A 21,691-nucleotide genomic window follows, 5' to 3' on the forward strand; every position below is an offset into this window, starting at 1 on the left:
GAACCTGACTTGCAACACACAATGAAAACAGCATAAAAGCAAGTCAGGGAGATGATACAGAAGGATAAAGCTAGAAACTTGATGTTTCTCCATAGGGAGCAAGTATTTTGTTGATTTCTCTCAACATATCATGGTGTCCACACTTCCAGAACACACTCTCTCTCCCCACTCAATCATCCTCTCAAAGGTGTGTTCATTCTTAACGGGTTCACATACCTGAGACCTCACCCTCCCAGAGAACATTCACATGCCAGTGTGGTTATCTCTACGTAGATGAAATTCTCATACAGCTTTGGGACCTAATTCCTAACATTGTTATGATGGTAAAGCAAACAATTCTATTTTGATTGTGAGAATTGCATTGTGCCTGTGACCTCTGCCTGTGCCAGCCCTTGTAGCAATACCCTCTCCCACAGCTCATTCCTTTAACTGTTCCCCGTAAGGGATTCCTGAGGCTCCAGGGTCAGGCTGACCTGTGTTCCAGTTCTGACTCAGCTCTTGCTAGTTGTGACCTCTGCACATCACAGAGCTTTTCTGAATCTTAAATTCCTCCCTATCTGTTACATGGAACTAAAAATGTGGAAACCTTCACAGATGTCGTGAGGACCAAGAGATCTGTGAAGAGCCTCACTCAGTTATAGGTGCTCTGATGAATACAAGCTCTAGGCCCTGGTCACCCCCCACAAGACTGCTGCCTTATGGCTGGCAGGTTTTTCTGCCTCCAGCCTCTGTCAAGGCTGCCCTGCACTGAGAGTTGGTATTTGCAAGCTGGAGGGGACCAGACAAAATATAGGAAAGCATCACCTTCATCATGTCACCTGCCCCATCCTAAACATCCCAGGATCCTCATTGTGCATCAGATTCATGGAGAGCCCCTTGGATTACCTGGCAAGACCTGCCCCCTGCCACCTATGACCCCACCTCCTCTCTCTTCCTCCACTCACACCCCCGCAGCCATTGTCCTGTGCCATGCATGTGACCATGCTGTGTTTATCCCCCCTCAGCACGTTCTCCCCCACTCAAAATCAGTCACTCAGCAGGTGGGGAAGACCACCTACCACCCTAAGGAACTTTTCAGGAGCCTCAGGGATGCTCCTGCCATCCCTGCTCCCAGAGAAGACAGGGCTTGGAGAAGGGCTTTCAATGACACAGAAATTTTCTTCTTTACTGATTTCTACATTGTAGCATGCCTGTGAATGGGCAGAATTGGGGAGCTGGGGTGCTATGAGGGCTTCAGGTTAGACGTTTCTCCCCAAGTCAGCAAATCCCTGTTTCTTGGTGTCCTGATGCCCGCGGGGCACCCGCCTGTTCTCCCTCCCCCTTCACCACATCTCGGTGGGAGGACAGCTGGGAGGAGCTGCTGAAGCCAAAGCGGCGCTTCTGCACTGCGGCTCTGAGCTCCGTGAGACAAAGAGAGAGATTGCCACCTATTGACAGATGTGCCACCTGCAAAGGGGAATGCTTGTGTAACCAGCGTTTCTCTGTGGTCTTCAAACCGGATAACAGGGTCGTCAGGCCCTTGGTTTTTTCCATGCAGTCGGTGCTGCTCTCAGTATTATCATTCAGGGTAGAGAAGGATGGGTGGGGACTTGACAGCCCAAGGTGATCTTGACTGCCTCTCAGTGGGAAAATTGTCTGAAAATCAGTTGCCCACCGTAATAATTGCCAGTTTCTGTTGTGCGGCAGGTACTCTGCTGCATGTAGCACATCTCATAGAACCCTCCCACGGTCCTCATAGGGATTAGAGTTCACCTTTTACACCCTAGAAACTGAGGTGCAAAGAGAGTACCTTGCCCACAACCATGGCAAATAAGGAGCAGAGGTGGAAGTTGGAAGTCAGAGCTAACTCTGTCATACTCGTGAGCACGTTCTCCCGACATTTGCTCATTACACAAATCGAGTCCCCATCATAACTTCCTTAGCCTTCAGTCTTCTAGATGATATGCAAATAAATCAAATATAAAAGGGTAGTTTTCCCCTTGGTCGGGCAGAATCCTGGCTCTGCCACTTTCTATGTATTTAGCCTCTTAAGGCTCAGTTCGCTTATCTGTAAAATGGGTTTAGTTATGGTGTCTGGCTTATGGTGGTGTAGAGCTTAAATAAGATGGTATATAATGAAAATCACTTAGCCGGCTGCCAGGCATTTATAAATGGGAGCTTAGTCATCTATTGTCTGAAGATCTAGGTTGGAATCGTAGCTTCTCATTTTTAGCGGTGGGACCTTGGGCAAGTTACTTGACCTTCCCGTCTTCAGTTTCCTCATCTATAAAATGTGACTAATAATACGTGTGTTTTTGCAGGGTTGTCCACAGTAAGATGAAATTGTGTGTATGAAAACGCTGTAAATTTTAATAGTACTATTCAAATATTAGTCATTATATTTTAAGGAAGAGTATCGGTTTCTTCAAATGAATTTTTGATAATTATTCCTGAAAAATGACTTGGGTTGAATTCAACCTATCAGTAAAAGCTTTTATTTTTAATATTCACTAAAAACAAACATAAGGTAAAAAGAGGCTCTGTAAATGCCGCAGGTTATTCTGCAGGAAGCTTTATAAGCATTAACATGAATAATACTTAACAGGCAGCTTGCTTCACAGTTTATGATGCAATTCCAAATATATTATCTCATTTCATCTTCACAAAGGAGGGCAGGTATTTACCCCTATGTTACAGGTGAAGAAACCAAGGCTCAGAGAATTAAAATGACTCAATACGGACGTACAGCTAGTGAGTGGTACAGGCTTGTGGGACTGTCGGCTGGTGTGTCTTTGAGTGTAGGCATGTGTCTGAGCATCTTGCACTAGTGTGTCTTTTACACATGTGACACACTCACTGGGGGTGTATGTTTGTCTGTAGCCCTCAGCATGTTGTTTCATGAAGGTGGAGAGGAGAAGGTGGTCTTATCTGAGTTTTTTTTTTTTTTACACTGGTCAGCAATAAATAACCTTTTCCTCTTCACTTTTAGAGCTGCTTGCCATTCCCAGGCAGTTTCCAACAAGGCCCTGCCTGGAGAATATACTCGATTTTATCTCCACTCCTGGTTTAGGAAACAACAGCTCTCCAGTATCCCCAGTCAGCTCGGAATTACTTCCTCTTTTCTTTGCTCCCTGCCAGCTTTATTGAATTCTCCTTAGCAACATCCAAAAAAGAATGAGTTTAGCAACAGCCTGTGAACCAATGAAATGTGAGCATGGCAACGGTTTCTAGACCAATGGGAGCCCTGCATGACCAGCAAGTGGGCTGAGAGAGAAAATAACCTGGAGTTTGCAGAGCAGCCTCCTGGTGGCAGCAGACCAGCTAGGTTGGGCACAGCTTCTCAGCTCTCAACATCCACTTTGTTTATTGCTCTCTTTGACCTATTTTTGGGTATAAAACACTTACCAACTATAAGAATTTTACAGTTACAAGCTTTGTGGGTGTGAGTTCTCTGCACGACACAGCAGACATGGCCTAAAGGATGGAATCTTAGGTTCCATCCCCCACCTTTGCTGTAGCCAGCCCCATGACCCCATCCCAGCCTCTGCCCTCTTTGTGGGTTCTTCCACGGCCAATGCTACCCCAGCGGGCGGGAGCCTGGAGGCCGTGGTGACTGCCTGCCCAGCCAGTCAGGAAGAGGGCTCAGGAAATCTGGCTGCTGGGGAGAACGTCTGGCTGTTTAGGACCCTTCAGCACCTGAAGCCTCAACTCTAGACCACAGCCCGAGCCTGAGAGATAATCACCACCAGTGGCCCATCCGGAGATGGGCTCATTTCAGTGACAGGGTTTCCTTGATGATTTTATGTTTTAGGAGGAACCAAGGAGCAAATCCAAGATCTGTGCCAATGTGTTTTGTGGAGCTGGCCGAGAATGTGCAGTCACAGAGAAGGGAGAGCCCACCTGCCTCTGCATCGAGGTAAGTCCTGAGGGCGGGAGCCAGAGAACAGTGGCCAAGGCCAGTGTGGTTACCTCGCTGGAGCTGCCAGTCTGCAGAGCAGTGCCGATGATCTTGTTCTTTTTATAAAAACATGCCTTGTCTGTCTGAAAGAAGTGAAATTTTTATCTCAGGGGTTAAAAATCATTTGTGAATGTAGGGATAGTTTTCCTTTTAAAAAAGGTTTAGCTTTATAAGATTTTTAAATTACAAAATTAACAATTGCTTTGTATGAGTCAAGTAGTACAGACATTTATGCAAACATAATTAATAATCTTCCCCATAACCCTCAAATCCCATTAGTCTGAAACAACCAGTGTTAACAGTTTGGTGTATATTTGTTCCACATGCAACTATAAACATATAGGGTTTCTCCCTATTTTATACAAAAATGGGATCATAATATAGACAGATACAGATATATGCAACTTGCATCTTGTACTCATTAATATATAACAACAACCCTCTAGATCAGCACATATAGTTATGACTCATTTTTTAATAGTGCAATAATATTTAGTGATATACAAGAACCAGATTTATGTAATCATTTTCTCATAGATGGACATTTAGGTTGTTTCATGGGTTGTTTACCACTACAAACAATGACATCTTTGTGCAAATGTTATTACATGCTGCTGGCTTAATTTCTGTAGGATTGAGTCACACTGGGGCATGCCAGGTCCAAGGATACGCACATTTTTAAATACTAGGTAGAATGCAGATTTTTCAGGTTTGGTTTTGTTTTTAATGAAATTTAAAAAACAAAATGACCTTTTGAGAAATACTTCTTTTGTAGGCAGGATTCTCGCTCTTGGCAAACATAAATAGCCTGGATGTGTGCCCTTTTTTCCCCTTTCTGTCAAACGAACCCAAGACTGGAAATTCATCTGTAATCCTACAAGTGAATACACTCGCCTTAGTCCCCAGGTGAAGGATCCTGACCCATTGTCCCAGAAAGGAAGTCCCTCAACTCAGAAACCTGCAAACCAGATCTGCTGGGGACTCTGGGAGGTCCTCACTAGTCGTGTACCCTGCTACCGTGTGACCATTCAGTGTACAGAAACCTGGCATCTAGCCTCAGCTCGGCCACATATCATTGTGTGATTTTAAACAAATTAGTTGCCACTTGTTGCCATAAAAACAGACCATGTTTGGCTTTGCATAGGGTCCAGCACGTGGTAAGAACCCAATGATAAGTATTGGTTAAGTGAAGTTTGTCTTTCTGGGCTTTGGTTTTCTGATCTATAAATTGGAAAGGTTGGGCTACTTTCCAGTTCCAGGGTTCTGTGTTCTTTTACCGCAGCTACTCTCTTTTTGCTTTGGTACCTTTATTAGATCTGAGCAGAACTTGCTTCCCCCTTACCCCTTTCAAAAACCACAGAAGTCTAAAGAAACTGAGCTTGCCTGTCACCATGGCACTTTAAGTAGCCAAAGTAGATTCGAGTTGCCAAGTGAACGTTCGTCCATTTCCCAGTCCAGAATGATCCTTTGTAGTACTTCACAAAGACCCAGGCACCCCCACCCCATGCCTCACAACAACTGTTGTGAGATTAGGAGAAAAACAAAATACTAAACAAAGCCAGAGAGCAAAGATTCTTATAGCTAGACCTGGGAATAACTGAGGAACTGGGATGACGGGGGTGGAAGGCTGTGTGTTTGCCTGCCTTCCAATCTCTCCACATCCCCAGCTCTCAGCTCTGGCTGCTTTGTATCATAGAATGTTGAAATTTTAAGGGATCTTAGACCATCCAGAGATAGGGAGTGACTTTCTACAAAGTGATAAAGTGACAGATAATCCAGATTCCTGACTTCTAATAACATGCCCTTCCTGCTAATCTCACAGGGTTGGGGTAGGGGGTTTATTTCTTTTCGCTGAATAGAAGAGATGACCCGGGCAGGGATCAGCCCAGAGCACCATGAGGGGCTGCAGGGTGATGTGGTCCCTCCAACACTGAACGGGGTAGGGTCCCTGATGCCAGAGCCGAGGCGCCCTGGGTCCTGGCAGGATAGAGGTCCTCTCTGCTGGTGGGGACTCCCCTCACAAGATGGCTCCGTGGGTGTGTGTGGATGTGCACACACACACACACGCAGCCTTAACTGCGCCGACATCCTCCGTGGTCTGTTTCAGCAATGCAAACCTCACAAGAGGCCTGTGTGTGGTAGCAACGGCAAGACCTACCTCAACCACTGTGAGCTGCACAGAGATGCCTGTCTCACGGGATCCAAAATCCAGGTGGATTATGATGGACACTGCAAAGGTAAAGAGTGCTCCCGTCACCACATCGCAGCCCCAGCTGGGAGCCAGGGAGTGGAGCAGTGTGGCCTGGCTCCCTGGAGTCCTTGCCACCCTGAGCACAGCGCCCAAAGCTGTGGAAACCACCCAGTTGCTCGGAGAGGCACCCCCTTGGTGCTCACGAGCCTGCAGGGTTTGCCCTGGGTCACCCAGCCTCTACCCTGTGCTTCCTGCGTCAGATTCCCAAGGCGGCCTCCAGCGCTGTCTGGAGATGGGGAGTGAATAGGGAGCCGCATCCGCAGTCCATAACACAGTAGTATTTAAATGGATTCTCTGTCTTTTTAGCAAGCAAGTAAGTTTCACATATCCTGTGCTTTTTAAAAGTGGGCACCTCTCAGCCCTGATAATATTATATTTCCTCTAATTCACACTCACACCATTACTGTTAGGGTAAGAGGGAGGGGGTCCCAAGCTTGTTTCTAATTAGGCATCAGCCTCCTGGCCAGCCTTGAACTTCCTTGGAGAAACAAGAAGCCGTTTCCCACGTGTTGGTCTTTACTTCATTTCCTTGTCTGTAATGATTCCGTGTGAGTTCTCAAAGTCCCAGCAGCCCCCTACCCCTCAAGCTAACACAGGAGGTGTGAGATCAGGAGGACACCTCAGTGCCCTCAAAATGTTGAACAAATCAGAAAAGAAGAGAGCCCCATACTTGGGACCTGAAAGGGAAGGATACAAGGACGCAAGACAAGATGATGAAAAGATGATCAGCGGTCCCCTTCATGTGGGCAGTTTTAATCATAGCAATACAGAGAAATTTCTTTTTTCTTTGCGTTGCATTATGCATTTTTCTTTTTCTGTCTTGCAGAGAAGAAATCTGTACGTCCATCTGCCAGCCCTGGTGAGTTGAGTGCCTGTTTTTCCTACAGTGCGAATCTTAGGAGGAAATTCTTTTCATGACAGAAATTCCACGTTCCACAATCCCTGCCAAAGCTCACGAGATCTTCAGTGTGTCAGAACTTGTGACCCAGAACTGGTCGCTCCTCAGCACGGCCCAGAAAAGCTGCAAAACTGCATTTTTTGTGCTTGCCATTGGAAGCAGCTGGTTGGGTCAGAATGTTGGCTGTGTTTTCCATTTTTGCTGAGTAATGATTGAACTGCAAGGACGGGAAAGCCTCAGGGTCCCTCCTTCAACACTGTCTGAGACCTGCGGGTGTCACAGGACAAGCAGAATCAGAAGGCACAACTCTTTTTGAAAGGGAATGATTGGAAATGTCAGTAAGACTCCTTCCATGATTTTCTGTGAATACAGATTAAAATTTTGTCATGATTGATAGTTACAGACTCCTTTAGCATACAGTTTTCCTTAGATCCTCACGATGGTCTTGTGAAGTAGCTCTTACTATAATCGCCTTATAGATGAGGAAATTGAGGCTCAGAGAGGTTAAGTGAATTTCCCTGAGTCACACAGCTTGGAAGTGGCAGAGGGGGGAAAAGTGCCCACAGTTTCATTTCCCTGCTTCAGCGCCCTTTTCACATCCCAACGTATGTTGCCTTCCAGGACTTGCCTTTTGCAAGGCTTTCCCTTCTCTGCTTCGCTATCCGCTGGACTTTCAGCCCAACCTGTTGTTGCCCTGTGGCTTACAACTAACAGCTGTCCAGAGCAGAGCTTCAGTGTGCCCCTCCTTGACCTCATTTTCTGTTGTGTATCATAAAGGATAAAAGGTTAAGTGGGAGACGTTTTTAAGTGGGAGAGAGGGGAAAGCTGTATGGAAAGAATCAGAAATCCTGTGGCGTCAAGAATTATAATGTTCTCACTTATTTATGTATTATTTTAGCTCATTTTTGAGCCAAGAGAGCTATTCTGTTGATTGCTTGATTGATTGATTGATTTTTTTTTTTCCCCTCAGCTTCCTAAAGTTCATGAAAATGTCCTTTTTTTTTCTCACCTAAGCCACGTAATCTCTGTTTCGGCATTCTCAATCGTTACAAATTTTTGAGAGACGTGAGCTTGAATCCTGGGGTAGATACTTTCCAGTGCCTGCCCTGCATTGACTCCTCTGTGTGATAATTCTGTTTCCTTGGATTGCTGTGACCATTCAGCGAGGTGACACAGCGGATCCCTGGGCACTGAGCCCCCCGTGTAGGGGTGCTGGTGACACTGGGATCCTCACCACTCCGCTGACCCCCCTCCCCCCTCCTGCAGTTGTTTGCTATCAGTCCAACCGTGATGAGCTCCGTCGTCGCATCATCCAGTGGCTGGAAGCGGAGATCGTTCCAGATGGCTGGTTCTCTAAGGGCAGCAACTACAGTGAGATCCTAGACAAATACTTTAAGGTAATCCAGAGTTGGATTCAAAGACCTTTCAGCCCAGAGAAAGGGAGACTTCCTCTCCCGTTGCCTGATCACATCTTCCCGGACCCCAAGAAAATGCAAACCTGTGTAGAGTCCCTGAGTTTCCTCACAGATCATTCCGTGGAGCCGTGGCAATGCCGCCGGACCAGCCTCATCAGGGGGGGTCCAGGAGTCAAGCCTTTGGGATCTAACACACGTGGGCTGCTCCCTTTGGGCAGCCAAAGCCACAGAGGTCTTGGAGAGCCTGCCCGTGAGAAATGTGGCCAGGCTCTATCGCCCTCCTACCTAGGACACCTTGTAGGGCTGGCTGCTGATACCCAGACCCAGGCCACTTCAGCCTCTTTCGCACCTGGTTTGGCTTTTCTCTGTCTTGAACTTGACCATCCGTGGCCTGCAGAGTTTCTCTTCATCTGAGGAGAGTAAATGGACTGGTATTTCATGGGTCCAGAATTCTTCATGAACCTGGATATTGCTGTTCCCATCATGTTCAGTTGAAGAGACAGATTGTTCCAGTTGGAGGGAGGAGAGATGCTGCTTTCAAAAAAGAAAACAAGGGAGGAAATCGTGTTTAGTAATGGGTAGCGTTGCCATGACATGGAGATCTTTCAGAGGGATTGAGACCGTTGTTAGAAGAAGCAGTTAAGGCACTCTTCCAGCTGATTGATAAGAACGTGGACACACACATGTATCAATACATCACACTCAGATAAACATACCACACACAGAAACACAGACACACACACCCCCCATATAGAGGGATGAGCGTACCACACAGAGACATCCTACACACAGACACATGTGTTCTGGCGCCCACATTCCCGCGTAGCCGCAAAAGCCCCCATCACGTACAGACACACATCTCTGGGTAGTTGCCCTCAGGGGCTCATCCCCAGACGCCCACCCGTGCCTCCAGGGGGTGTCCCAGGCCTGACCAGCTCAGACTCAGGAGCAGCCTCCACACATGAGGGGTCTCTTGGCAGCTCTGTGGCCACTAAATGTGGTCAACACCAGCTGAGTCTGCAGGTTCCTCTTTTTTAACTGACATCATGGACCCCAACAGATGGAGAAATATTGGGTTGGGATTGAAATAGTCTATTGGTCATTTAGCACTTCATTTGTGTTATTGTCTTTAGGTAGAAGTTTCTCTGTGTGGCAGGAAGTAAGTCTGTCTGGATTCCAAGTGTTTGAGAAGAGAAAGCACAGCCCCCTCACTCTGTCCTCTGTCTCAACCACTCCCACCTTAGGGAGCCCTGGAGGCAGGCATGGTTCCTTGTCTATAGAAAAACATGTTTTGCTGAGCCAGGAGAGTCGGGCAGGAGCAGAAAGTAACTTAAATGATTTTTCGAAAGCCAAGTGAACAACACCTGTTGGGTCTGTCGTGAACAGTGACTTTGCCATGGTCATTATAGCACAGGAGCCATGGGGCCGAGGGCATTCTTTCCAGGAGACCTCTTGGGACCTTGTAGCTGTTCATGGTGGCCCCTTGAGGGCAGCCTGCTTTGGGCATCACTGGCAGCTGCTATTAATTTGATTCTCAAGGACCAGGGCCCCACACCCCGCTTCACACATCTCCACCTCCTCTGGCAGTAACTTTCTCTAACAGGCTCCCATCTAAAAACTGCAAGGCCCCTTGAGAACGTAGGTTTTCTCTAGGGCATGCTCATGCTAACCAAGCAAGCTTGCTCATTTCATGACTGACAAACACTAAGCTTGCTCTTCCCAGTGTCCTCTGAGAGAACAGGGCTGTCACTATCTACTGTTGGATGTTTATCAAAGAACCATATGGTGCAATCTTCAAAGGGAGGCTTCCTCCCACGAGGCAGACAGCTGCCTGTTGCTGAGAGATCTGTATCTCACAGAGACTGTTTCTGAACCAGTGAATTGCCCTCCAGCCCAGTTGGCATTCCTTACATCACAATTAGTTGCAGAACAAATCTAATTGGAATTTGGATAAGACCAGAATCAGACTCCCATCTCAACTGGTGATTCAGTCACAATTTTTAGACAAAAGCATAGCAGAGTGAAGAGGGGAAGACCAGGTAGAAAGAACCTTTTATGACCGTGGCACACACACACACACCCTGCATTCCTGGTGGCTTAAATTGGAGCCAGGGTAAAAGTATAGTGATGAGAGAACATCTGAGACCTTTTCCTAGGAATTAGGGTGAGAATGACAAATAGGTATTAAGCAAGGGCCTACAGAGTTGTTTTATACATACCTGTCATACATACCACGGAAGGATTTACAACCTTCAAGTGGAATACACATGACACGTGACAGTCATACAAGGCAAGTCAGTAGCAGTATCTTTCCCTTCTACCTGGAAACCTAGACAGACTTTTCTTCCAGAATCCCTTCCACCATCTGGGGAGCCAACTTGAGAGTAACATGGGGGTGCTGATTATTTCCCAGGGTAGCAGTATGAGGCAGCCTAGGGAAAGAATTTTGAAAAAAAAATTTTTTTTCTGCTAGAACTGTTCAGGAGAGCGGCAGTATCCAACTTGGAATTTGATCGGAGCCTTGAAATTGCCCCTCCTCCTGCAGCTAGGGCCTGGGCATCCTGAACCGTCCCAGGAAGCTAAGGTCTCAGTTCAGCATCTTGCCGAAGGGAGGACAATGCTGAACTCACTACACTCTTGCCTTGCGTTCATGGGATGTGAGCTCGGTCATGAGGACAGGCTGCATCTTTTAGAGCAGGGCCTGCAGCGCAGGGCAGAGGGGTAGGGGGCTTGCACCACCTCCACTGGCAGGTTATCGATGCACATACCATGCAAGGGTCTTCGCCTTTGACTTCTCACTGATGAGGTCAGCTAGGGGTACCAGTGTGAGAGGTAAGCACTGAGAGCAGGCCAGTGAGGCTGGGAATCAAGCAGCAAGAAATGGTCCTATGATTCCCAGAGTGAGCTCTGAGGGTCACCTGCATCATTGTTCCCAAGCAGCTTGTTAGAAGTACACATCCTGGGCTCCAACACAGATTCTGATTCACAAGTTTGTTGTCCCATGATCATTAGGGTTTGAGAACATGGTGTGGTGGAGTGAATTCAAGAATGTCTGGAGGACAGTGTCGGGGATGGGGCCACAGAGACCTCACAAGCACACCAGGCTCCTTGGACAGTGCAGGCCTGTGTTCAGGCTGCCCTCCTGAGCAGTCTGCGATTGAAAGGCCCTCCTCAGTGGCCTCTGCCCAGACACTTTCATACTCTCATCTTGGGGCTCAGGTGCCTTCTCTGGGTACCCCAGGGCTTCGAGCCTTTTTTGCTTGAAGGGCAGAGCAGGGTTGGACTGTGTCAAGACAAAGATGAACCAGAGATGGGTCAAGCTGAACGGAAGAATGATCGAACTGGGGTTTTACAAAACGTTTTTGAAAGATCTCTTCATCCCCTTTGTAGAACTTTGATAATGGTGACTCTCGCTTGGACTCCAGTGAATTTCTGAAATTCGTGGAGCAAAATGAAACCGCCATCAATATCACCACCTATGCAGACCAGGAGAACAACAAGCTACTTAGGTGAGTGGAGTTGAGGGGGTCAGGGAGAGGTCCACGAGGGGAGATTTGATAAGAGAAGGGATTTGAACCCCTTCCTACCAGCAAAGAAGCCACCAGTGTCAAAGTCAGTGTGAAGCAAAAAGCAAAATACAGATTCTGTCCTGGTCTCTCTGTGAATATTATGCACTGACACAATGAGCACCACTGATATCTGATCAAGTAGTTACTGTGTTTGGCCGGAACTTGCAAGGAATAGAAGACTGTAATTTTAAAATAAATGATCACATCCGACCAAAGTTGTTTCTGAGTATTGTGGGTGATGTTTTAATGGTTACTTTTCTTAAGGAATGACTTTAATATTCTTTTTAATGATAGGTCTAAAATAGCTTTAGTTCTGATTTTAAGATAATCAGTGCTATTTCATGCAGAGAGCTCTAATTGTTACACATGTGAGCATGCTCCTCTCCTTTTCTGGTGTTATGCCAGAGTAAATATTAATAAAAATTAACCCCTAAGAAACTTTTGGTGTGCTTCCAGTATATTGGTAAGAATTAAAAATAGGAAAAGCACCTATTTGTTCAAAAGACTTCCAGGCATGAAGTCCAGATTCTAGAATTCTTTCTTAATAATAGCCCGTGGCCTTAAAGTATAATATCTGTAAATCCTTCTTATTTTGATCACCTGCAATGAGGTAACATCTTACAGGTTCAACATTTGATCCTCATAACATCCCAGTGAGGGAGGGCTCCATGCTCCCATTTCACAGATGAGGAAACAGGTGTAGGAAGGTTGAATAACTAGCCCAAGGCCATTTGGGTTGTAAGTGATTGATCCAGGACTCAAATCAGGCCAAGTGGAGAAGGAGGGAGCCAGAGTTCTAGAAAACTTGTCTGAGAGATCTCTGTGTAGAAGGGTGATAGTGGTGATACTTGCTTCAACTTATATTCTTCCAAATCACACATTCATTTCATATCATCTCTTCCTACCACTTCTGTTTGATTTTTCTAGTTGGGTTGACTTGACACTTATAGCATGGGGAGAGACAATTGCTAGTGGATGGTATGCAGTGGTGAAATATTTGTCAATCAAAGTGGACAAAACCATCCAGGAACCTTTAGGCATCTTGGGCATATCGTTTGAACAGCTTGAGTGACCTGACATCCCATGTAATAAACCAAAGGTTGGATGCTTCCAGGAGTCGGGATGCGTGATGGTTGTAGGAGGTCAGTGTAGAAACTTTCTCTTTAAACAGTCCCCTTGGCGCCTGTGGAGGTCGAGGTCTGTGTGATCCTGATGCTTAATTCCTTTCTTCAGGAGTGAAGCTGAGGTCCTGCTGACACATTTCTCCTGTGTTTCGTTTCAGAGGACTCTGTGTTGATGCTCTCATTGAACTGTCTGATGAAAATGCCGACTGGAAACTCAGCTTCCAAGAGTTCCTCAAGTGCCTCAACCCATCCTTCAACCCTCCAGAGAAGAGTATGCCTAACCTAACACACAGGGGGTTGTAGGGAGTGGAGGCATTTGGAGGGGGAGCGATAGAGGGGATGGTGGAACTCTCTAGAGCTTGCTAAGAAAATTCCCTTCCCCGATTCTAGACTGGGCCCCAGCCTGTCATGTCCATGCTGAGGTTCAGGTCGAAAACTCTTCAGTTTGATGGTGGTGTTTTTTCTGATACGGGCCTCTGAGGGATGAGCAGGTCTTGTCTGGGAAAGGGGTAAGGTGCACATAGTATGGCCAAGACGTCCTGTTCCACTCTCACCCTCAACTGTTGCCCCTTATTTCTGGTCCCCAGAGTGTGCCCTGGAGGACGAAACGTACGCTGATGGAGCTGAGACCGAGGTGGACTGTAACCGCTGCGTGTGTGCCTGCGGAAACTGGGTCTGCACAGCCATGACCTGTGATGGTGAGCTGCGCACCTCTCGCAGAAAGAAGGGACAGCAGGGAGAGAGCGTCCTTTGTGAAATTGCCATGAGAGAAGTCAGGGTGGGGGTGACAGGGAAGAGTGCAGTGTCTGGGTCCCAGCAAGGAAACTGGGGAGCAAGAGACCGGCTCAAACTTGTAATGTCAGAGCTCTCAGGGGGCAGCATTGAGGGCAAAGCGTTTATGTCAGATGCAGTATGTTGGAAAGTCACTCCAGAGGTTTGGAACAAGAGAGGTTTAAGACCCAGGACAAGATCAAATGTTGGTAAGAGATTAGAACGGTAATAATAATAAGGAAAGCAAACGCATATTAGTGAGAACTACATGCATTTCTTCTAAGCACCTTACATGTTAACCCACTTAATCCTTATGACAGCTTAGCGAATCCTATACGTCAAAGACTTAGGTGGTTGGAAGACAAAATGACTCGCTTGTCATCCATGCCCAGCAGGAAGAAGAGGCATGTTCATAGGCATGTTTGAGTTCACAGCATTGGGTGATCCTAAAAAAAAGAGGAAGTTGAGACGTGGGCAGGGTGCCTTGGGAGAGAGATGTCAGGGACCGTTTGGGGAGGAGGGGGCAGCGCGCGAGGCAGCACCACCGCTGTCACCCCTCTGCGAAGAGATCGTCCAGGAAAGTTTTCCAGAACCCCAGCTCCATGCCTCTCCCCTTGGCCTGGATTTTAGCCCTGGCCCAGTCACGTACTACCCAGGCACGTTCCATTGGAGGTGTCCATTGCACTGGGACACTCCATACACAGAAATGTGAGTCATTCACCTCTCCTTCCCGAAGTTAAATGGGAGGTGAAATTGAGAGCCTAAAAGGTAGATACTAGTGGGACCCCTAACTGGCTTCCCTTCGCCACCACTGCTCTGAGCCTTGGTTCTTCTTCCAGGAAAGAATCAGAAGGGGGCCCAGACCCAGACAGAGGGGGAGATGACCAGATATGTGCAGGAGCTCCAAAAGCACCAGGTGAGTTGCAGCCTCCATGCGGGTTCAGGTATCCCTGTTGCCACCAGGCCCTTCTACCACTCAGAGACTGCCTGATGCCCCAGGTGACCAAGGAGATGGTGCTCTGTTCCATACAATAGGTCCCGAACGATATACCTGTTTACCATATCATGCAAACCGTGGTACAGAGAGTTCCCTGACGGAGTCCTTGTGGGGCCAGTATGCCCCAACAGATGTGGGTTACAACGTGGCAAATTGCTTTATAAGTTAGAATCAACTGGGTGGTGGTTTGCAAATGAGTTGGAAGTGGTTTGCAGATGAGCATAGTCTAAAGAAGCTTCCTGTTTCTTGTCCTGACCGGTGTCCAGACCCAAAGGCTGTGATCCCCTAAGGGCAGGCTCTGTGCCTTGCTCGCCATGGTAGCCCTGCATTCAGCATAGGGCCTGGTGTGTAGTTGGCTCTCAATGAGCATGAAATTAGTGGATTTGGACCACAGCAGAAAGGATTGAAAGTTAAATGCCAAGCTGGCTAGAACATAGCCTGGGAACCCAGAAGAGATTCTGCTTCTTAGAGACGAGAAGATATCAACTCAGAATTTTCTTCAGGTTCTATGTCATTAAGTCGAAGGCCTTCTTGGGGAAAAGGCTCTTAGCAGAATAGTGATCCACTGACATGTTTTGCTAAGGCCTAGAGAGAAAACATAGATATGCTGGTGACTCCTGGGCCTGTCTTTCCACTGGTTTCCCTGTAGTTTTAACAAAGGATGTTGCTCCTTGAATCATCTGTCTGTAAACTGGGTCTGGTGATGCCAGAAACTTATAAACCTTCTCTCTGACATATAAGTTTTAGAGGAATATAATGGTCACAAGAACTGTTGAGATGAAATGTTTGACCTGAAAATCAAGAATTATTCATATTAATGATAATTGCTCATATTTCTGGACGGGTTTTTCGTTTGCATCGTCCTTATTGTCCCTGATAATGTAGAAACCTCATGTTGGGTTTTTAAACAAATGCAGAAGCTCCTTGCCCTTTGTTTTTCCGTATTTCAGCAGCATTGAGCCTTCAGATGAGTATAAACCCTTAAAAGCAAAAAGAACTTAATAGGAATTCCTTTCATCTAGGGTGGAGAAATGATCAGAGTAGACGGTGGGGAGTGAATTCGAATAGCTAACGTTTTTTAGTGTCTCTGTTTTATGAGTGGTCTCGGAAGCAGACACCAAGGCAAGGACTCAAGTACAAATAGTTTATTTGGGAGGCAGTCCCAGGAAACACCAGAAGGGGCGTTGGGAAGTGAGCCCAGGAAGGGAAGGAACCAATAAAGAGTGTGTATCCAGGCTTATTTCCACGGGAGGCAAGTGGAGCTTTGTCCTGTTGCAGATCTCCGGGAACAGTTACTGCGCACGGGGGGGAGGGAGCCGAGCGATGCCTACATGAACTCCCATCAGCCATTGGCTGAGAGCAGCTACCAGCAAACATGAACTCCCTGGCATGTCTGGCCTGTCAGCATGTGTGGGCAGAGCAGGCTCCAGCAGCCGGGGAAAGCCTCGGGCAAGGAGATGCAGGTGCTGGCGACGCGCAGCGAGGCCAGGGTGCCGGGACATCAGGCAGGGGCTGTGGATGGGGCCCCGACAGTGTCTACGGATGCCAGACACTGTTGTTTTTCATTCCCTCTTTAATTTTTTTATTGAGATGTAATTCACATACCATAAAACTCACCCTTTTAAAGTATGCAATGCAATCGTTTTTAATATATTCACCAGATTGTGAGCCATCACCACTGTCTAATTCCAGAACATTTTCATCATCCCAAAAAGAAACCCCACACCCATTAGAAGTCAGTTACATTCTCTCCTCCTCCAGCCCCTGGCAGCCACTAATCTACTTTCTATTTCTATAGATTTGCCTATTACAGACACATACAAAGGGAATCATATGATATATGGATGGCATTTTCCATCTGACTTTTTTCATTTAGTGTAATGTTTTCAAGGTTTGTCCTTGTTGTAGCATGAATCAGGACTTCATTCCTTTTTATGGCTAAATAACGTTTCGTGGTGTGAATATACCACATTTTATATATCCATTCATCAGTTGATGTATATTTAGGTTGTTTCTACTTTGGGGCTATGAGGAACAATACTGCTGTGAACATTCTTGTATAAGTTTCTGTGTGGACACGTGTTTTCAGTTCTCTTGGAGTGGGATTTGCTGGATCATGTGGTAACTTTGTGTCTCATCTTTTGAAAAACTTCCAGACTGTTTTCCAAAGTGACTGTACCATTTCACATCCTCAGCAGCAGTATTCCACTTTCTCCACAAACTCACCAACATCTGTCATTGTCATTATTTTTCATTAGCCATCCTAGTAGGTGTGAAACGACTTCTCGTAGTTTTGATTTGCGTTTCTCTAATGACTGGTGACGTTGAGCATCTTCTCATGTGCTTTTTGGCCGTAAGTAAGAATGTCTTCTTTGGAGAAATGTGCCACTGTTATATGAGGTAGTACTTTATTATCCTCATTTTGTAGTCGAAGACATTGAGGCACAGAAGGTTTCATAATACACCCAGATTCCCCCAGAAAGTCACACGGCCGTGATTCAGGCTCAGACAGTCTGCCTCTAGAGCCTGTTGCTCTTAACGCTTCTCCGAACTAGGATTCAGAACATTTTGTAGCACTTCCACTTAGGATCCTTTTCTTCATTTTTAAAATGACCATAATAATGTCTGACCTGATTGTTTCATAGGAATATACATGGGGTCAGCTCTTAAGTTAGCAACAGTCCCTATGCAGCCATGCCACGAGTATGACATGATCCTTGCCCTAAAGTTGTTCCTCATCCACAGACGAGCTAGGCAAATGAACAGAACTAAAGTTCAGCATCAGCATGTATCTATCAATGCTATGGAAAGTCTTAAAAACTAGATAAATGCCAGTAATTTTTTAAATATTTTCATAGTGCTAATTTTCTCTTGCTTCTCAAAGGAAACAGCTGAAAAGACCAAGAGAGTGAGCACCAAAGAGATCTAATGAGGCGGCATCTGGGAATGGTGTCCGGAGCCTGGCACCTTCTCGTCGACTTCAGCGCTGAGTCCAGTATACGCACGTGTCTGCTACAATCGCCAAATCACCAGTATTTGCTTGTAATAGCGACGAGTTTTATTTTGTCTATTTGTTTTGCAATAAAGGAAACGGGGGTGGCTGGCTAGGAGGGGAAGGGCCATCGCCTTCGTTTCGAGGAGTGCTTTAAGAGAAACTGTAAATGGTGCTCAGGGGCTGGAGGCAAGTAAGGAGACTGCATCAGGGTTGGGAGAGGAGTGGACCCACATCTGGAACACTTCTGAGTCTGCTGCAGCTGTGAACATGCTGCGGGGGGTGCAGGCAATGAGAGAGAGCTTAGCAGGCTGTCCCCAGAGCTGGGATTTGGGAACCTCAGTGGAGAAGACTGCTTTCTGCTTCCAGCCCTGCCTGCTGTCATCGTCTAGCATCTGTGCTTCTCCTCATGGCCCCAACCACTGGCTCTAGATACACGGCCATCCTGCTCGTTGCCCAGTGTCTGGGAGGGTGTGCCCAAATGATGCAGATGCTTGTAGACTTTGAGCCCCTTAGAGACCTAACCAAATTTTTAAAATACTTTTTACCAAAGGTGCTATTTTTCTGTAAACTTTTTTTGGCAAGTTGATTTCATTCTTCAGTTATTATCATGATGTTATTGTTGTTGTTTAATATTTTATTTTCTTGACTAGAAATTAAGCTTTTGTAATTATTTTTCATTAGTCCTACCATTTCAGAGGCGGGAGGGTTTAGGGTTTCTTCCTTGTGCAGGGACTGCTGTCACCTGGACTCCCCCAACCCTGCCACATACTAGATGCAACCCAGAGTCTGCCCCCCCGGCTTCCAGTGGGTCAACAGTCTGCCAGAGGAGCAGGGAGTGCCCCAGACAGAAGCCAGGAGAAGAATTGTCTCCATACAAAGCTTTTAAGATCCAAAAAGCTGATTTGTTTTCATTTATTCTGATAGATCCATGCAAATCAGTATTCCAAAGGATGGAGACAAGTGCAGCTAAGCAAGGCTGAGATGCTGCAGCCTATCACTATGCTCATTGATCCTCCGCTAACTAGGAAAGTGACTCTGTCCCGGTCTCTTCCTATTTCTGGGCCTCAGTTTCCTCAGTGAGCAAGCAGGAATGCATTAAACTTTTGATTTGAGAAACTGTAAATTCTGTGGTTCTGATACTTGGCCGGGAAGGAGACAGTATGATTTTCCTCCTTCTCCTTAGGATAAATGAAACCTTGTTGTTATGTAAGAGTCAGACGGCCAAAAATAAGATGACCAAATTTGACCTCGGTCTGAATGGCCCCACAGGTTGTGCTGTGATGTAGAGCCCTCGGGTAGAGCCTGCCCAGGAAGAGAGTGGAAAAGAGAACCACTTCACTTTGTCTTCACTTTTGCATTTCATCTTTAACCTTCTTGGGAACAGAAATGGCTTTCCCTTTAGAGATGAGAATAAAAGAGGGTTTCACATTTCAAGAGGGGGGAAAAATGGAAATCAAATCTTTAAAACTGTGATTGGGGAGAAGTCAGTTCTGTGTCTTTTGGCCTCTGCGATAATTAACACCAGTCAATACCATGTTTAAGATGCATTTGGAATAACAAAATTAAAAATTTGACATAGGATCTCATTTTCAGAAAGCAGATTACAGACCACTAGAGGGAAATAATGTAGGCCATATCGCACAAGCAATTCGGAGAAAGTTGTGCTGAAAATGGAATTCCTTCTAAACAGGTTTCCTTTTTCTCCTTTGAAAGGAGAACATTCCACCTTGTTTAGAATTCTGAGCTTTTGTAAATCATCCCACTTAAAAGCTCTCTTCCAACCCAACTTATGCTGTCTGAAGTGCACCTCCCTGTCAAAGTGCCTTGGAGGACTCCCAACACACGTCTTGATCAAGTTTTGCCAGCCCTTGGACACTATGGAAGAGAGGGCAGGAGTACCAGTCTGTTTAAAACGAGAAGGCAGAGTGTCTCCTCTCCAGTTACATATAAGTCAGTGGTTGCCATTCAAGACGACCCTACCCTGCAACATTGAATTCCCAAGAGCAAATCTGCATTCCTCCTGTAAGTAGGGAAGCTTCTGTCTGCACCATAGAATCACATGATCTGACAATCATTCACGGAAAGCTGCTAAATAGCCTAGTTTGGGGGAGTCTTGCATGGAGCTTTGCATAGAGCAAATAAACAGGATTAAATCGGGTTCAGTTCCTCCAGCTCTAAAAGCACAGGGCTTAGACTGCAAGCTTCCTTGGACTTTCTGTGTGTGTGTATGATTTTTATAAACATATTACAGCATCTGTTAAGATTCAGTGTCCATGGAAACCTTCTCATATGCCATGACTCTGGACTCCATCACTGTTTTTGGAAAGCAGGGCTCCTCCAACCTGCTAATAAGCCCATGTGGACCAGTCTGAATGTCTTTCCTTTACACTTATGTTTTTAAATAGTCAAATATCAAGAAGCAATTTGGACAGGTTTCTGTTGCCTGTGTATTTGTGAAATGTATTTGTATTTAGTAGGCTTCCATATTGCATTTAACTTGTTTTTGTAACTCCTAATTCTTTTTTTTTTTTTTTGGATACTATTAATAAATAAAGAAATAAAAATAGTACGTGTATTGTTTTCCTTCCTGCCAATTAAGGCCAAATAAAGTTGTGAAAACATTAACCGTTTACCTCATAAAAGTGGATTTGAGTTTCAGGAGGCTTAAAAGAGGCCTGAAAAGTTTTTCCTAATCTTGGGACGGCAGCTGCAGGGGGGAAGGTTTACTCAAGGACTGATAGTTTATTTTTAAAAATCGCCACAAGTTTATGTGAAAGAATCACCAATTGTGGGTCTGGTTAGGAAGTGATGAGAAGTCAGGGAACATTCCCGTATTGGGAATAGGTTAAACTAAGTGACTCCGAAAACCGCCGTGGATCTTATGAGACTGAATGGCATCAGGTGAGGCTGGCTGCAGGTAAACCTGTATGAGAAGCCAAACACACCTGGGAAGGTGGCACAGGGAGTATGCGAAGATCTGGTTGAATAACCTTAGTGGCTGTTTACCCGATACACATGTATCCCATAGGGTTAAATATTTCCAAGTGGACTGAATGTTGGCTGGTTAAGACCCTCTGTTTTGCTCTATCTTGAAGACACGTGACCAATACTTGTTCTCCATCTCCTTGTCCAACTGCTTCTTACAGGTATCATGTACTCCCCACCACTAATAATTCTTTCTTCCAAGAGAGCTCATTACCCTTGATGAGGTTTAAGCTTTCTTAATTTTAGTCACAATGTGTAGCAGTCTCACTTCTCTAAAATTATAGCCAGGTCACTTAATTGGATTTGGGGTATTACTCAAATGCTAATAAGATATTAAAATATCATCTCTTCTTGTGTTATTGCTACAAATTACTGATCTCATTAATCACAATTTGATTCTTTAAACTTTCATTCTCAGAATTCTTTTTTTTTTTCTTGAGCTCTTTATTGGAATATAATTGCTTTACACTGTTGTGCCAGTTTTTGCTGTACAACAAAGTGAATCAGCTGTATTTACACATATATTCCCATGTCCCCTCCCTCTCACGACTCCTTCCCACCCTCCCTATCCCAGCCCTCTGTCATCACCCATCATCGTGTTGATCTCCCTGTGTTATGCAGCAGCTTCCCACTAGCTATCTATTTTACATTTGGTAGTGTATCTGTGTCAATGCTACTCTCACTTCATTGAAGCTTCCCCTTGGGCCCCCCACCCCCACCCACCGCCATGTCCTCAAGTCCATTCTCTA

The 21,691-nt window shown here is 45.9% G+C and overlaps 1 protein-coding gene across 1 annotated transcript in view; it reads left to right on the forward strand.

The window, feature by feature from the left end:
* The window catches only part of FSTL1 (follistatin like 1), a 47,583-nt gene extending 27,060 nt beyond the window's left edge, over positions 1-20,523 (forward strand). The window contains exons 3-11 of the mRNA XM_057697160.1: positions 3,791-3,895; positions 6,045-6,174; positions 7,015-7,047; positions 8,353-8,483; positions 11,892-12,010; positions 13,353-13,465; positions 13,782-13,892; positions 14,805-14,881; positions 17,847-20,523. Of these exons, the coding sequence (XP_057553143.1) occupies positions 3,791-3,895; positions 6,045-6,174; positions 7,015-7,047; positions 8,353-8,483; positions 11,892-12,010; positions 13,353-13,465; positions 13,782-13,892; positions 14,805-14,881; positions 17,847-17,891 (864 nt within the window). The 3' untranslated portion in view covers positions 17,892-20,523. The remainder of the gene's footprint in view (positions 1-3,790; positions 3,896-6,044; positions 6,175-7,014; positions 7,048-8,352; positions 8,484-11,891; positions 12,011-13,352; positions 13,466-13,781; positions 13,893-14,804; positions 14,882-17,846) is intronic.
* The last annotated feature ends 1,168 nt before the right edge of the window (positions 20,524-21,691 follow it).

The sequence above is a fragment of the Hippopotamus amphibius genome, chromosome 10 (assembly GCF_030028045.1).
Source record: "Hippopotamus amphibius kiboko isolate mHipAmp2 chromosome 10, mHipAmp2.hap2, whole genome shotgun sequence".
NCBI lineage: Eukaryota > Metazoa > Chordata > Mammalia > Artiodactyla > Hippopotamidae > Hippopotamus > Hippopotamus amphibius.